Here is an 18,014-nt window from a genome sequence, read left to right on the forward strand (position 1 = left end):
ACAATGTGTAATCACTTAAATAATAATTGTTTAACAAAAAAAAAAATTCTAGCGACACATTCCCTTTAAAGAGATTGTATGAGATAGGTCGGCTTTTCTCCCAGGAACAACACCACTCTTGTTCATGGGCTGTATTTGGTATTGCAGCTCATTCAGTTCATGAGGTTTAGTTGCAATACCAGATAAAGCCCACGGACAAGAAAGTCGCTGTTTCATAAAAAAAAGCAGATGTACATTTCCAAATGTTATTTTTTCTATTTTTTGAAGATGCAGTTAAGTTTTAGAAATGGTTATATACTCTGAACTGCCCTAAAAATCCCTGAAGTTAGAAAAAATCCTGAAAATAAATTACTGGTAGTTGCAAAACTAAGTAAAGAAACGTCAATTTTACTGCTGAGTAAGCAACCACGCTCAGAACAACACGCCTGAAAGGACACGGGAGATGGGAGGGAACTTGAAATTGAAGAGAACCTGATATAGTTTATGTATATGAGGCACCGTAAAGACATCCCTCAGTTTCATAACTTACTTCCTATAGACAGACATTTCTATGTGATTGTGCAATTTATTCCACAGTGAATACATTTTCACCAGGATATTTCCTCACTTTTGGCATATATACTAAACTGAAGTTTGTTAATGAACTAATTTCTGCAGATCTGGGACGCACATCTATCAGATATTTATGATATATTCCGTGGATATGCCCTAAATGTTTTCGTTGGTAATACCCCTTTAAGTACTGCCTAGCCTCTTTGCTTCTTCTCTGCCTTCATCTCAGTGCCAATCCAACTTTGAGCAGAAGCCCTGTGTAATCTGAATGAGACTGGTTGATGTGGATTTAACCTGTGGCATCTTCATCACCTTGCAGCAGGAAGATGCAGCTGCTGCAGCTCTCTCTCCCAGTAGGTGTGTACGACTGTGCATGCTGTGAGAGGGGAGGAGGAGCAGCATGGGGAACACATCTAATTGGTTCAGAGCACACAACATCACAGCCAGGAAGAGCCCGTCCCCTCAGCAAAAATGGATAGAGAGAAAATGTACAAATATTAAGATTAGACCCAAATTTCTAGCTGAACTGCATCTAATATACAGCTGAATAAGCAGTGACTGATCTTTTTGGTAACAACAGGTACGTTTTAATGTGCACATCTGTGACACATACAATAAAGTTAGCACTGACATTAAATGGACACTAACTTTTCAAACAACTTATTTTAATATTATAGTATACCTGGTAATAATCAACTTTCCAATAAAAATCTTCTTAAAAAAAATATTCTTTTTTTGCCATTAAAACTGCTTTATATTTCCTGCCACTAGTTGTCTCACTTCATCTAATTTGCCGTCTACCCCGTTCGCAAGCACTCTCTGTCCCTGGTTACCATGCAAATCTCACGGCATCCTGCTTATGGGGTTGTGTATCTTCACTTAAGTGCGTTCCCATGCTCTCAGATTCCCCATGCCATAGACACAGACAGTACCCAGGGAGATCAAGCGGGGGATTTTAACTAGGGTATGTGAGTTGTTCTTACATAAAAGGGGATTTGAACTGCAATCCCCATGCAGAGCACTAGTAGATACTCTGCCCCATGACTCCGGCCCTGGGAAAGCTCCTGACGTCACTGTCCATATATGGGCAGTGACATCAGGAGCTTCCACAGTACCAGAGTCCCCGGGAAGAGCGCTAATAGAAGCTTTGCCCGGGGACTCCAGCCCTGGGAAAGCTTCTGACATCACTGTCCATATATGGACAGTGACTTCACGAGTTGTCCCAGGGCCAGTCCCCGGGCAACGTATGCGACTCTATGCCATATAGTGGGATACATTTGGGCCTTTCGTCAGAGGTATACGTCTGTAGTCTCCCGATGTATACCACCGAAGTAAGGCCTAAACGTAATGTGAATGGGGCCTAAATAATGATTTTACTAAAAATTTCACTTGTACACTCTGTTATTGAAATGACCGACTCCTCTGTAGCGCTACAAACTGTAGCTAATGCAGAGGGGTGGTCATTCCAACAGTAAACGCCTGCTATTGGTGCAGGATCGTGCGCGCTCAAGCTGCAGGGCAGTGGATAAGAAGGAGAGCATTTTGCATACTTGGTGAACCCCTCACCCCACCCCTGATTCAGAGAGAACGGAGACTAAAATGGTCAGAAAGGCTTGAGAAAAAAAATTCTAAAAGGCAGCAACATAAGGTGGAGGCAAAGTTTCCTAAATTTGAAAAATAAAAATAAGGTACGCTTTAAGTTAAAGTCTGGAATGCTTATTATTAACAATCTGGTAATTCAGAATAATTTATTGTAATTAGAAAAATCGAGCGGAAACCATTGCGTCATGGAGGCCACAGATCATATTGCAATAACAACTGCCCACAAGGATTTATAGTCCAGCTGGAAAATGACAGTACACCCTCAGCTAAAGGAAGATTTGGAAACATTTATAAGTGTTCTTTTCTTATTCTTTTTTTTTGTGTTACAAATGTGTAGTTATTATTGTCCAGAACATTGTGATTTTCAGAATTATGCAATCTTTCAATTTCTACGTGTACGCTTGATCTCAAACACAGTGGATACTTGGTATAAAGGTTTATTTCTGGCACTAATCCAATATGTCATATCTTAGAATAATGAAAATAAAATATCGGATGGCACAGAACAAGTAAAGACCTTGTTACAGAAAGCGATCTCCAATAAGCAAGAGTAGTAGAGTATTAATATTGTTGTATTTGTTATAGGGGTTTTATTGTGTTAGAAAAAAAGGTCTCATTTTTTAAAGAAATAGCGCCACTCTTATCCATAGGATGTGCCTGGTATTGCAGCTCAGTACTATTTACTAGAATAAGGATTGAGCTTGCAATACCAGACACAGCAAATAGACAAAAACGTGCAGACCTTAGTTGGAATCGTGGTAACACCCCTTTAGAGGGGTTGTATGAGATTTGAACTGAAGGCATATTGCTGCTCTATCTTATGGTGGTCTCCAGTTCTCTCATGCCCCCAGACCTGAGAACAGGCAGGGTGGAGGAGTAGGTATACTTCTTTCCCCACACTGCACTTTCCAGGTCATTCCCCCGGTCCCCTCACTCACATTTCCCTCTTTTGAAGTCCACACCCTCAGACTCTTTCACCCTTTTCCCCTCCGAGTGGCAGTTGTCTACCGCCCACCGGGCTCACCCCGCCAATTCCTGGACCATTTTGCTGCCTGGCTTCCACAATTTCTATCCTCTGAAACACCCACTCTCATCATGGGTGACTTCAACATCCCCATTGATAACCCAATCTCCTCATCTGCCTCCCAGTTTCTATCTTTAACCTCGTCCCTCGGTCTGTCACAACTTACTAACTCTCCTACACATGAAGACGGGCATTCACTTGACCTGGTCTTCTTCCGGCTCTGCTCAGTTTCTGACTTTATTAACTCTCCTCTCCCACTTTCTGACCACAATCTTCTCTGCTTTACTATCAAATATTCTCTGCCTCCTCAGGTCATCCCTACGTATCAGACATACAGAAATCTACATGCCATTAACACTGTGAAACTCATAGACAGTCTACAGTCCTCATTGTCCCCTATCTCTTCCCTCTCCTGTCCCAATCTGGCTGCCAAACTTTATAACAACACTCTCAAAAATGCATTGGATGAAGCAGCCCCCACTACACTCCGAACCACCCGACAAAGACGACGACAACCCTGGCACACGCCTCAATCCCGCTTTCTTCACCGGTGCTTGAGATGTGCCGAACGACTGTGGAGAAAATCGCATTTGGATGCAGATTTCCTCCATTACAAATTTATGCTCAAAACTTACAACTCTGCCCTTCACCGCGCCAAACAAGTCTACTTCACTTCTCTCATCTCCACACTATCTAATAATCCAAAACGCCTCTTTGATACTTTTCACTCCCTCCTTAGTCCTAAAGTGCAGACGCCGATCACAGATCTCAGTGCTGAAGACCTGGCCAATTATTTTAAAGTTAAAATTGACAACATCCGGCATGATATTATCTCCCAGTCCCCTAGTAACATCGATCCCCTTCCCCCCCGCACTCCCTCTTCTTCACTCTCAGCATTTGACCCAATAACTGAAGAAGAAGTCTCGAGGCTCCTCTCTTCTTCTCGTCCTACTACCTGCCCTAGTGATCCTGTCCCCTCACACCTCCTCCAGTCCCTCTCCCCAGCTGTCACTAGTCACCTCACTAAAATATTTAACCTCTCTCTTTCCTCTGGTATCTTTCCCTCCGCTTTTAAACATGCCATTATAAACCCATTATTGAAAAAACCAACACTTGACCCATCCAGCGCTGCCAACTACCGACCAGTCTCTAATCTGCCCTTCATCTCCAAACTCCTGGAACGCTTGGTCTACTCTCGCCTTATCCGCTATCTCTCTGCTAACTCCATTCTTGACCCCTTACAATCTGGTTTCCGCACTCTACACTCCACAGAAACTGCCCTTACTAAAGTCTCAAATGATCTCTTGGCGGCTAAATCGGACGGTAAATCCTCTCTCCTGATTCTTTTGGATCTCTCTGCAGCCTTTGACACTGTAGACCACAAACTCCTACTTAACATGCTCCACTCTATTGGCCTCAAGGACGCTGCTCTATCTTGGTTTTCTTCCTATCTCTCTGACCGCTCATTCAGTGTGTCATTTGCTGGTTCCACTTCTTCTCCTCTTCCCCTTGATATCGGGGTTCCTCAGGGATCAGTCCTAGGTCCACTCCTCTTTTCTCTCTACACAGCTCCTATTGGACAAACCATCAGCAGATTTGGCTTCCAGTACCATCTCTACGCTGATGACACCCAATTATATACCTCTTCCCGTGACATCACCCCTGCTCTAATACAGAACACCAGTGATTGTCTGTCCGCTGTCTCTAACATCATGTCCTCTCTCTATCTGAAACTGAATCTTTCTAAAACTGAGCTCCTTGTGTTCCAACCATCTACTAACCTCCCTAAACCTGATGTCTCTATATCTGTGTGTGGCACTATCATAACTCCTAAGCAGCACGCCCGCTGTCTCGGGGTTATTTTTGACTCAGATCTTTCCTTTACTCCTCACATACAATCACTTTCACGCTCCTGTCATTTTCACCTCAAAAACATCTCCAGAATCCGCTCTTTTCTTACGGAGGAAACTGCCAAAACTCTCATTGTTGCTCTGATTCACTCTCGTCTTGACTACTGTAACTCATTACTAGTCGGTCTTCCCCTCACTAAACTCTCCCCTCTCCAATCTATCCTCAATGCAGCAGCCAGGCTCATCTTTATGACCAACCGCTACACCAACGCCTCTAATCTGTGCCAGTCACTGCACTGGTTGCCCATCCCCTTCCGAATAAAATTCAAACTTATTACTCTCACCCACAAAGCTCTCCACAGTGCTGCACCTCCTTACATCTCCTCCCTCATCTCTGTCTACCACCCTACTCGGGCTCTACGTTCTGCCAACGACCTTAGATTAAAATCCTCCATAATCCGAACCTCCCACTACCGTCTCCAGGATTTCTCTCGTGCTGCACCCGTCCTCTGGAATGCGCTACCCCAGACAATCCGATTAATTCCCAATATCCACAGTTTTAAACGTGCCCTGAAAACACATCTATTTAGACAGACCTATAAAATTCCCTAATCTGACTCCTTTTCATGGCCCTCCATTTAGATTAGTCATCAGAATAAGATTCCCTCACACTCCTTCTCTTCATGTCCGTCATACACGGATACTGGCTGGTGACCGGCTCATGCAGCTTTATGTTACCACCGCATGTGTATAAAAATTGCCGGACCATTGTACAGAACAAACACTATTACACTTTGTGTCTCCATTATGTCCTCATAGATTGTAAGCTCTTGCGAGCAGGGTCCTCACTCCCCAGGTTTGAATTGTAAATGAACTTTGTCACTATGTAATGTCTGATATTGTTTTCATGTTCCCTCTACATTGTAAAGTGCTGCGTAATATGTTGGCGCTATATAAATAAAGATTATTATTAATTATTATTATTATTAGATTATGCCATCACTTACTGATCATGGGGTTTTGATTATTAGGACCCCCCACAATCCTTAGAATATAGTTTTTAAAATAAAAATATATATTTTAATCGTTCATCGACCGATTGTTTTGTTATAAGGCAATGATTGTTAGAGAAGCTGATAGATCTTTGCATCTGAGCAATAACCCATAATAACCAAGGAAAAGTTCAGAAGAGATAAAAATGGATTCATGATTTCATCTGAAATGTACAAAGTAGGATGCGCTTCAGAAACCACATTGCCCCTGTAAGACCTTATGCACGCAGGACGGAAATGCTGAGGAATTTCCGCCCTAAAATTTTGCAGCATTTACTCAACATAAATTGACGCGGTCGATGAGAATCCACCACTGGTCAATTTCCTCACCGCTGATTTTTTCCGCAGCGTGTACATAAGATGTGTTTAATACGCTGTAGAGTTTCCCCACGGAAATTCCAGATGGAAATTCTACAGCATTTCTGTCTTGCGTGCAGGAAGCCTAAGGCATCATGCGCGCGACCGGTTTCATTTTGCAGAACGCAAAACAGGGATCCTAAGGGTTTCCGTGCGCTGTCCATTCTTTTTGCGGACACATACACTAGAATAAGTGAGACGGACCGCAAACATGGACAAGAATAGGACATGTTCTATCATTTTGTGGAACAGACACACTAACAAATTGAAACATCTCTTCGGCTAAGTTTCCACCTGACCTAAAAGACGTGACAACCCCTCTGGGTGCCCAAAAAACCGCGCTCTAAGTTACTGTCGCCTTTGAGGCTCTATTAACCAGTGTTTCTCAACTCCAGTCCTCAAGTACCGCCAACAGGTCATCTTTTCAGGATTTTCTTATTGCACAAGTGATATCATTATTGTCAGTGCATCAGAAATTGCCACAAATGTTCTCTCCATGGGAATTCCTTGAACCTTAAATCATGAACTGTCAGGGTACTTGACGGTTGGAGTAAAGAAACACTGCTCTAGACTGTTACCTGGACTGGGCCCATATTGAAGTTAGGAGACTCCTAACCCAAGGTCAGGCTAGCAATAAGAGCCACCGGTACGGCCAGATAATAAAGGGCCTACCTGCTGGGTATTAGGCTTTTGAATGGTTATTTCCCAAAACCTATAATGGTTCGTTCACATGTAGTATCTCAGTCTAACCCTGGTATTGGGAAGAATTCTTCGTTAATAGGAAATAATAATTTTGCTTTTTGTAGATTGATCCTGGATAATTATAAACCTCAATGACCTTCTTGTGATCTTCCCAAAACATCGAATGTAATTTGAAGCGGAAATTGGAAAATGATTATATTAAATTTTACCTGACTCACTGAAGCATTCGGGAGTTTCTGTTGATTTGTTAAAACTTGCATCCAAGTCTGAAACCAAAAATAATTTGATTGTAATTAATGGCCTGGCAAGAGATAATCTTTGGGGACGATTTATCAAAAGTGGTGCAAGAGAAATGAGGAGCAATTACCTAATCTGAAAACGGAAAATAATCGTGATTATGGTCTATCAGTTTATGTGGTTTACTTAGGCCTTATTTACACGAACGTGTGCGTTGCAGTCCCGTGTGTCATCAGTGTTTGGTGCGTGGCTGAGTGATTTTCGCGCATATGGCATCCTTATGACATGCGGTTTTGATGTTTAGAAAATGAAATGAAGGAGGTGGTTTTATTTTCCCCTTCATTTCTTGAACAACTGTTGCGCGAATCACGCGCAGCACGCGGAAGTGCGTCCGTGTGCTGCGCGTGATTTTCAAGCACCCATTGACTTCAATGGGTGCGTGATGCGCAAGAAACGCTCAAGTATAGGACATGCAGCGAGTTTCACGCAGCGGACACACGCTGCGTGAAAAACACGGACTGTCTGAATGGCCCCATTGACAAACATAGGTCCGTGCGACGCGTGTGATTTTCACCCGCGTATTACGGACGTGAAACACGTTAGTGTATATAAGGCCTTAAAGTGAGACTCCACTTTTTAAGCTGAGCTAAAGAAATAACATAAATAGCAAATTCCCGATTTAAAAGAAGAGAAAACCTAAAAATAATTGCAAAAAAAAACCACGAAAAGCAAACATTTAATAACTTTTATAGTCAGCTGAGTAATTTCCCAAAAAATTGTCAGATGAGTAGTGTCCTTTCACAGTTTGGATTTCTCCATGTTTTGGTTAGTGGGACGGGTGTGGTTTAGTTTTTGCTTGGTGTCCGTTGCAGTCAGAACAGAAAGTGGGAAGTTTTCTACTAAAAAATATTTTAATGTTTATATTTTGTTTTGTTTTTTTAGATCACTGCTTTCACCCATGGGATTATTCGGACAGTAACCAACCGGACTACTGGAGAATTTATAATTTCTACAAAACCATTCAGACGAACGTGAGCGTTTAGCGCGCGCACAAAACCTTGCGTTTTGCACGCGCGGCAGCAGCGTGTCTGCTCCGTGTGTCCTGTTCATATGGATGCGCGGCTGCGTGCTTTTCGCGCAGCCGCCAACATTATGACACTCCGTTTGGATGTTTGTAAACAGAAAAGCACGTGCTGCTTTTCTGTTTACATTCATTCTTTTACTGCTGTTGCGCGAATAACGCTTGTCCCACGGAGGTGCTTCCGTGGGCATGCGTGATTTTCACGCACCCATTGACTTCAATGGGTGCGTGATGTGCGAAAAACGCCTAAATATAGAACATGTCATGAGTTTTACGCAGCGGACTCACGCTGCGCAAAACTCACGGACAGTCTGCACGGCCCCAGAGACTTGCATAGGTCCGTGCGACCCGCGTGAATACCACGCGGGCTGCACGGACGAAAATCACGTTCGTCTGAATCCGCCCTTAAAGAGGCTCTGTCACCACCAGTTTATAAGTGCCCTATCTCCTACCTAATCTGATAGGCGCTGTAATGTAGATAACAGGTTTGTTTTTGTTTTGTTTTTTAAAACGTTTATTTTTGACCGAGTTATGATGATTTTTCTTTTCATGCTAATTTGTTCTAAATGCCCAACTGGGCGTTTTTTTACTTTTGGCCAAGTGGGCGTTGTAAAGATAAGTGTATGACGCTGACCAATCAGTGACCAATCAGCGTCATACACTTCTCTTTATTCATGTCCAGCTGTACTCACAGCACAGCGTGATCTCGCGAGATCACGCTGTGCTGCCACTTACTCCCACAGTAACTTTACCGGAGTGTCGGGAGAATGAAAAGAGATCGCTTCCTGTCTGTCAATGTGGCAATGAACTGCAGACTACAGGCTGTCATAAAACTGCCCAGGTCTTCTGCAGGAATTGAAAATTCCCTATTACCCAATGAGTGATTCTGGTAATAGTATTGTAGGAAGTCTAGTGTGGAACCATAGGAAGTCTAAATAGAAAGTTACATTGACTTTTCCATTTCCCAGTGGCATACTTCCTTCCCAGTGAAGTGTGTCATCTGTCAGGTCTTCAACTTTTTGGGACATTTGAAGGTCAAGGAAGTGGGAGGAGCCTCTGATTTTAGGTATATTTGGTGAACATATACAGTATAAACTTTTCTATGATAAAAGTAGACATGGACATTTCCATGGACACTTGCGCCATCTGCTGGAAAATATTGCAAATTGGTTTAGGTTATGAATTTACTTGATGAGGATTTGGAATAGAGCAGGGCCTTTTTAAATCAGAAGGTATTTGTATGTTGATGTCCATCACATAACAAGGAAATTAATCCTCATTCCTGGATAGTGGGCGGGGACATGCAAATTATTCCTTTATGCACTTGGTGGCCAACAACGCATCCCGAACTACTAGTCTATAGTACAGATGAAGCTTGAGGGTGTTTACGCGGCCTATTATCAGACATAATTCGGGCGTTTTACGCCTCGAATTACGCCTGAAAAGACGGCTCCACTACGCCTGCAAACATCTGCCCATTGCTTGCAATGGGTTTTACGATGTTCTGTTCAGACGAGGTGTAATTTTACGCGTCGCTGTCAAAAGACGGCGCATAAAAATACGCCCGCGTCAAAGAAGTGCAGGACACTTCTTTGGACATTTTTGGAGCCGTTTTTCATTGACTCCATTGAAGAACAGCTCCAATTACGTCCGTAAGGGACGCCGCGAAAAACGTGAGTACTTGCAAAAACGTCTGAAATTCAGGAGCTATTTTCGCCTGAAAACAGCTCCGTAATTTCAGACGTAATTTGTTAAGACGTGTGAACCTACCCTTACAAGTACGGAGCCGTTTAAAAGTAAACATGCAACTAAGAAGACTTTGCCGTGTTCCAAATGACATGAGTAAGGGGCTTTTTGGTTCATTATACCCTTCCTCACCCTAACCTTGCTGCTTATTGAAGATTGAAATGGCGGCTTCAGATTTTTGTAAATAGTGCTAAAGCAACAGAGAAGACAATAGACGTTTTATCATGTATTTTTTGATGCTTTGGTAAAGTTTGATGCCCCAGGTGCTGACCTTGTGACCCTGGGGTAATGGTTTGTTTAGAAGCTTCATATGGGCAGCTCCATTGGCAGGGGAGCGGAGAGCTTTCTACAAATACTTTATATGTATGGCAAGTTCTGAGTTATACAGAACCATAATAGGGCACCTATAGCAGTCTACCGTACAATACTTCTGCCTGCCTCTGTAGGCTTACACTTCATGTACAGGTATACAGAGGGTTTTTTTCAGGTGTTCCTTCCTCCTATTCAAACTTCACTTTATTCTGTTAAACATCCAGCATCTGCTGGTACATTGGGCATACTAGGGCATATGGACTGACGATGGTTTGGTGAAGCAACCCCTTTATATAAGAAATATGTCCACAATTTCTGTACTTTTTCAGCAATTTATCTAAAGGGGTTTGCGAAAAAATGTATTTTTGGTAAACAGATGTGATAAGCCATAATAGCCAGATCAGAGGGACTGTAACTACTGAGACCCAAACCAATCCCAAAAATAGGGTTATCCATCCGGTAGCGAGCTCGCTCCGTCGGCTGTTTTCCGCAGCTGAAACTTTGAGCAATGAAAAAAGGAGAAACTAGTAAATACTATAGTAATGATTTTACTATAGTAGACATTTTTTTCTTCTAATGGAGTGTAAAAAAAAAAAATGACATCTCATAACTGAAGTTGCCCATCTGCAAAATGCGCTGTGTAGCCCTGACCTTACAAGGTGGAGCGTCAATCAATTTAATTTTAGACCAACTAACAGGATCCATGTGCTTTGTACACCTTTGCAATATTTTTTTATATAGCGCATCTAGAATAAAAAAACGAAGCAACTTTACAAAATTCTATCTATTTATGTATACAGCTCCTATGCAGACCTATGTGTTGTCATGGTCGAGACTACAACAAGCCCTGTGTGTAGTCTGATCCGGAGGTCATGAATTACTTCCTTCTATCTTCCTCTTCTTATTGATAATCTACTGTCTGCATAGGAGCTGTATACACAAGCGTATATGCTGGTGTGCTGCTATAGGGGGTGCTGAGGTTGCGGTTTGTATGACTCACTACTTACCTGACTGATTAGAACATTCTGAGTATGATGCCTCCAAAATGCTGCTCTCGCCCGTCACATCATGGCTCTCGTTCTGCTGGTCGGTCACTTCAGAAGTCACACCGTCATCTAGGATATTGTTTTTATGCTTTACATGGGCATCGTCCACTTCTTCAATCCCATCTATGAAGGAAACAATATGCCTTTAAAAGGCTTGTGATCGATAACATCAAGTCACTTGTGTGACAGTGAGAACATGTGACTTGATGTGATTAAAACAAGTTCCCACCTCTACTACCCCTGAGGGGGCGGCGCATGACACAAGGATTCAAAATACACAAAAAGGGAAATCCTGTGTCATGCGCCGCCAACTCAGACCCAGCACTAGATTTGTATTAGGGTACGTTCACACGGCCTTTTTTTCAGTCGTTTTTCTTGTTGTAAAAACGGCTGAAAATACGGGGGCTGAACGCCTCTAAACATCTGCCCATTGATATCAATAGAGAAAACGGCGTTTCGTTCCCACATATGTGGACGTTATACCTGACCATTCTGCAGAGATAGAGAGTGCTTTTGCTCAGTGTTAGGGCTCATGTACACTGCCGTATGAAGGATCTGTGTTGTGGACATCCATACTACAGCACCCATAGAAGTCCATGTGCCCATTGTGTACCACAATAGGGACCCCGTGTACCACTGTACATGTGTGTAGCTATCAGGGGTGCAGAGGTAGCAGTAACACCCAGGCTCTGGTACTTGAGGAAGTCCCTCTGGCACATAAGAAGCCGCCAGTGGAATTCTGCTCAGGATTAAAGGGGTTTTCCATTCCCATAAAACTGATGGCCTATCCTCAGGATAGGCCATCAATTTGTGATCAGTCAGGGTCTGACTCCCAGCACCCCCACCGATCAGCTGTTTTGAATGGGCCGCTCGCTTCACTTCAAATGGGAGAAGGCTGTAATACTGTGAACCGCCGCTACAAATGTGTCGGCGATTCAGTGGGAGCAGTAGAAGTGTCCCTTCAAACAGCTGATCGGTGGAGGTGCTGAGAGTCGGACCACGACCGATCACATATTGATGTCCTATCCTGAAGATAGGCTATCAATTTTATGGGACTGGAAAACCCCTTTAAAGCTGGCAATACACTTTAGATAGTTGATGACCGTACAATAGTTTGGCCGTCAGCTATTCCTAACGACTCCCTTATACATATGTACGCTCGAGCCGGCCAAGCGTGCATGAGTTTTCAATAGGGAGAAGGGGAAAAGCCGCTGCCGGACTCCTCTGGCAGCGGCTTATCTTCTTCCGAACAAAAAGATCGGGCATGCTGATATTTAACAGCCTGATCAGGATACCGCCATGAAGATTAGAAGGTCGGCTGGTCCCGCCAAAATCTGCGGGTTCGGCCAACATAAATCTAATGTGTATGGCCACCTTCAGAGTCAATACTTGATAGGGCCTATTTTATTCTAAAATAGTGATTGATTGGAAAGTCTGAGATAAGAAAAAAGTACAAATCTCCGTTTACCTATAAATTCTTCATATGTTCCTCCTGTTAACTCTTTAATGATCTCATTCTTTCCCAGTTTTTGTAACACGTCCACAAAAACTTTAAACCAATTCTTCTTCTTAGTAATCCTGCGGAGAAGTTCTCTGATGGCTTCACGGGCACCTGGTTTTCCATTTATCTGCAATGAATCACAGTAATGAATATATAACGGGGGACTTAAAAACGTATAAAGGAGTTGAAGCTGTTTTGTACTCTATCAAGCGCTTTAGCAACTTCGTTCCAGTGAATGGTCGAGGTTTCAGAGTCAGGTTGAGAATGTTGACGTGTCTTTATGCTATATCTGGAAGTATGTTTCAGAAACTGTTCTGTGTGAACCTGGCCTAAGGCTCATACATCATCATAGGGAGTGAAGTTATCCAAGAACACATGTTTTATATAAGTCGAGAGTTACAGCTCTACTAGTGCATATAAATGTTATAGAGGGAAGAACCCCCTCCACAGCAACAATGGAGAGCTGCTCTGTCAAAGCAGACCCCACCCTAGCGGACCCGGCCCATCCATACATTACATGGTCTCCCATTCTTTAGAATGGCCGGAATTAATGCTTTCTTGCCCGGGGTTGGAGAGTGGTCTTCATGAGACAATTTCTTGATTCTGATCCCTAGAGTAGGGCAAGGATCACGTTTGAGTATTTCCCGGCATATACCTGTGACGGAAGCCTCCAACATATGCCACTGTATAGGCAAACAGTGACATATGTCGCTCATAGGCACGCATAATATTTTTTTTTTTAAAGTATACCGTGCTGTATACAAAAAGTGGTGCAGGGCAAACTTTCCAATCCAGTTTAAAAATAAAAAAGTATGCCAATGCATACTGGCATTTTGGCATCCATCTGGTAGATGGGGCCCTAAGGATAACTTCACGTATGCGATGGGAGCTTTCCAGGACTCTAGGAAAAAGTTTCCCATTTATATATAACTAAGAAATCCCCAGAGAGAATTATAAACTTGACAATAGAGGACGACTCTAAGGCAGGGGTCTCAAACTCAGCCGGGTAAGTCGGCCGGGTAAGTGGGCCACATATAGACAAAATTAGACGTTGACGGGCCCCAATTCAACAATCCAGTTTTCCATTTTAAGTGTCGCTAAATCCAGTCCGGCGGCTCAGTTGGCAGCGTTTGGCAGACACACAAATGTCAAGATTGGGCAGCCCCTTTTAAGATAGTGCCACAGAGCCCTCTGTAGATACTGCCACAGAGCCCTCTGTATATACTGCCACAGTGCCCTCGAAAGATACTGTCACAGTGCCCTCGAAAGATACTGCCACAGTGCCCTCGGTAGATACTGCCACAGTGCTCTCGGTAGATACTGCCACAGTGCCCTCGGTAGATACTGCCACAGTGCCCTCGGTAGATACTGCCACAGTGCCCTCGGTAGATACTGCCACAGTGCCCTCGGTAGATGCTGCCACATACCCCTAGATAATGCCACAGTGTCCTCTATAGATACTGCCACACACCCACCCATAGATAATGCCACAGTGCCCTCTGTAGATGCCGCCACAGTGCCCTCTGTAGATGCCGCCACAGTGCCATATATGGACAGTGATGTTAGGGGCTTGCCCAGAGCTAGAGTTCCGGAGCAGAGCACTTCTAGCACTCTGCCTGGGACTCCAGCTGTGCTCCTGACATCACTGTCCAGCTCTGGGGAAGCCCTAGACATCGCTGTCCATATGTGGACACCGATGTCAGGGAATTCAAAAGAGTCCTGGAGTAGAGCCTGTACTAGAGCCCTGCCCGGGACTCAGCTCTGGGGAAGACCCTGACAACACTGTCCATATATGGACAGCGATGTCAGGGAATTCCACAGAGTCCCGGAGCAGAGCTGATACTAGCGGCTCTATGTTCCGCGGGCCGCAGATGACAGCCTCAGGGGAAGTATGCGTCCTGCGGGCCGCGTGCTTGAGACCCCGGCTCTAAGACATGGGTAATGCCAACTTGTGGGTTGTGTCATAGCCGTTCTGCCATATTAGGCCATGTTCAGACGTGGCAGAATTTTTCCGCTGCAAACGTTGGTGCAGATTCGGGGCAATTACGCAACTAATCTGCACCAACATTTGCATATTTGAGGTAATTCAGACGTTGCAGATATCACAGCGGACTTGCCACAGATTTCAGTTTTTGCATTGCAAAGGCTGAAATCCGCAGTGAAACTCCACTTCTTCTCCGCAACATAATGTACATGCTGCGGAGGGAAATTCTGCACCGCAGCCTGAATTCCGCATAGTTATTTTCCGCAACGTCTGAACAAAGTTTCCTTAAAATGTATAGAGACAAATGTAAACGGCTGCTGCAGAATTCCAATGCGGACTGTCCACAGCGGAATTCAACAGCAATTCTGCCACGTCTGAATGTGCCCTTACTGCGACTTGGGTGTAATCGCAATTCACCATGTAGTCCAGGTCTTTTTTTGTTTTGTTTTTCATGTGGAAATTCTATTTAAAAGATAATCTTTATGTTTTTGACATTTGTGTGTATGAATCTTTAGTGTATTATGAAAAATAAAAAAATAGTTTCATGCTAAATCTTTTTGCAAACAGCGGCATCTGCTGGTCATTGTGGATAATGCAGTTGTTAAAATTAAACAGGATTACATATCTCCCAACCGTCCCGTTTTTCGCAGAATTTACTTTGTGAGCTTTTTTTGGGTATTCCTGAGCAAATCGGGGATGGGGCTTATTTAATATGTCCCGCGAATGGGAATTCAAATGTTGGGAAGTATGGATATATTACATAGTATATTATTTATAGATGTCCTAACGGCTTATAGGGGTTTTCCAGCTTGTTAATAAAGTTTAAAGGGGTGCTCTGGTACTTTGATATTGAAGGCCTATCCTTAGTATAGGCCATCAATATTAGATCCGATTCCTAGCACCCCCACCAATCAGTTAATTAAAGAGGCCACGAGGCCCCACTCAGCGCCGCGTCCCCTATATTGTTTACCAGGCACATTGCCATACATTTTGTAGCGGCTGTGCCTGGTGGTACAGCTCTCTGCAGCTCAGTCCCATTTAAAAGAATTAGACTGAGCTGCAATACCAGGCACAGCCACTATCAAATGTACGGCGCTGTGCCTGGTAAACAATAAAGGGGACGAGAGTCGTGGACCCTTCAGTCAGCTGATCGGTGGGGGTGACTGTAATCGGACCCCCACTGATCTGATATTGATGGCCTATGCTAAGGATAGGCCATCAATAGCAAAGTCCCGGAAAACTCCTTGAATCACCGTATATATGAAAAGTTCTACAACTTTCTAATATCGTTTGTGTTTCAATCCCTCACATGGCTCAGATGGTTTGCTACAATGTATCTGTCTGGAGTCCAAGCAGTTTAGCTCACAGAGCATTGCCTAGACTGGATAAAACTGTATCTGTTCTTGCCGGAGAGCAGGACTAGTTATGTACAGGGTTTTCCACCTCTGAATGTAAACAAGAATGTTCTCATTCACCCACAGCAAAATAATCTATTATGTTTATAGGCTTTTTGAATAACTTTGCAAATATGTTATGCATTTTGTAGTCATTTTGAGTTACATTATATTTTATACACCAATCACATCCAGAGCTGCATTCAAACCGTCTGCGGGTTGGGAAACACTGTACTATGCAGTCAGAAATATGACCTAGCAGTGTCATTCTAACTTTCTAACCTCCCAGTATCTCTGTTAGCAGAAATGCAATGGAATTCTGAGTTTAGCTTTGGATGTAAATGGAGAAGAAAGTATAATCATATAGCTCAAAATCAATATAAAATAAAACAAAGTGAATCAACATGTAACGCAGATAGAACAAGTAAAAGGTTATGTACAGTAAACCAGTAAATAAAAATGCCTTGAATATTCCTCTTTTGTCAAGTTGATAAGGCCGTTTTTTTTTAATTCTATCTGGATGACAACCAATATGGCTCCCATTAAAGCTCCCACATAGCTTGTCACTCAGCTTTCCAAGATTCCTGAATGGTAAATCTGCCTCGTTATAAGGCAATATGGGAGAATAGCATATTTTGCTCCTAAGGAAGGCAGATTTTGCAGCAAGCCATAAAGAATTCTACTTGTAAGAAAATCGCTCCTTTCCCTACAAAAACTCACTATGTCCACATCCTCAATGCTGCAGATTCCGTCACGATAGCAGCTCGCGGTGATCTCCGCAGGTTCCAGCTTTTCCAGCAGCTTTGGACATAGTAAAGAAATCAGCTCCTCGCAGTGGTCTTGCTTAGCCTCTTGTTGGGGGGTCGGTAGGTTTTCAGGGCTCAGGTACATTTCGGCTTGGGTACATACTGCCTCCCTGAGAGCATTGACAAACTCTTGAAACCAACCGAGCGGGCGAGGTCCAGATAGGAACCGGTCTAGGAGCATTCTGGCTGCTTCTTGGTTCTCGGTATGCGCTTTGGCCCTTAAAATGTCTTTAAACTCCTTATCCAGACTGTGCATGTTGTCCAGCACCGGCCCCACATGGATGTTGCTGCAGAGCCGGGATTTGAACATTTGTATCATGTGTATGTGGATTTCCTCGCTGTTGTTTTGCTGCATGGTTGCGTTTCAATGTCTAGAATACGTATGAGACGCTGTGAAAGCTTCTGCGTTCTCTCCAGCGATGCAGATAATACAATCAAATGCCTGAACCGCAACGTTGGCGTCTGTGCTCCTGATCTCCCAGCTCCTCGGTTTATATAGAAAGCAGGAAGAAGATTTTCAGTTTCGTTTCTCTTTTAGGTTATCTGAAAAGTCCGGCCCTGCGCTCTCAGCTGGGGCTTTCACTCACTGCAGCGTCACAAACTGGAAACCAAAACCGCCTCAAAGTGTAGGAATAAAAACAGGTTTCTGTTCTGGTCCATGGATTAATCAGATTAAGGCTATGTTCACACAGAGTTTTTTGCAGGCAGAAATTCTGGCTCAAAATTCTGTTTTTCCTCTCCCTGCACCCCGATTTTCGCTGCAATTTT

At 43.5% G+C, this 18,014-nt stretch overlaps 1 protein-coding gene across 1 annotated transcript in view; it reads right to left on the minus strand.

The window, feature by feature from the left end:
- Positions 1-17,733, minus strand: part of IFIH1 (interferon induced with helicase C domain 1) — a 54,045-nt gene extending 36,312 nt beyond the window's left edge. Inside the window, exons 1-4 of the mRNA XM_075829365.1 lie at positions 17,161-17,733; positions 13,030-13,189; positions 11,523-11,684; positions 7,349-7,405 (exon numbers count right to left, since the gene is read on the minus strand). Coding sequence (XP_075685480.1) covers positions 7,349-7,405; positions 11,523-11,684; positions 13,030-13,189; positions 17,161-17,601 — 820 coding nt within the window. The 5' untranslated portion in view covers positions 17,602-17,733. The remainder of the gene's footprint in view (positions 1-7,348; positions 7,406-11,522; positions 11,685-13,029; positions 13,190-17,160) is intronic.
- Positions 17,734-18,014: the final 281 nt, after the last annotated feature.

Source organism: Rhinoderma darwinii, chromosome 6, assembly GCF_050947455.1.
Source record: "Rhinoderma darwinii isolate aRhiDar2 chromosome 6, aRhiDar2.hap1, whole genome shotgun sequence".
In the NCBI taxonomy this organism is placed as follows: domain Eukaryota; kingdom Metazoa; phylum Chordata; class Amphibia; order Anura; family Rhinodermatidae; genus Rhinoderma; species Rhinoderma darwinii.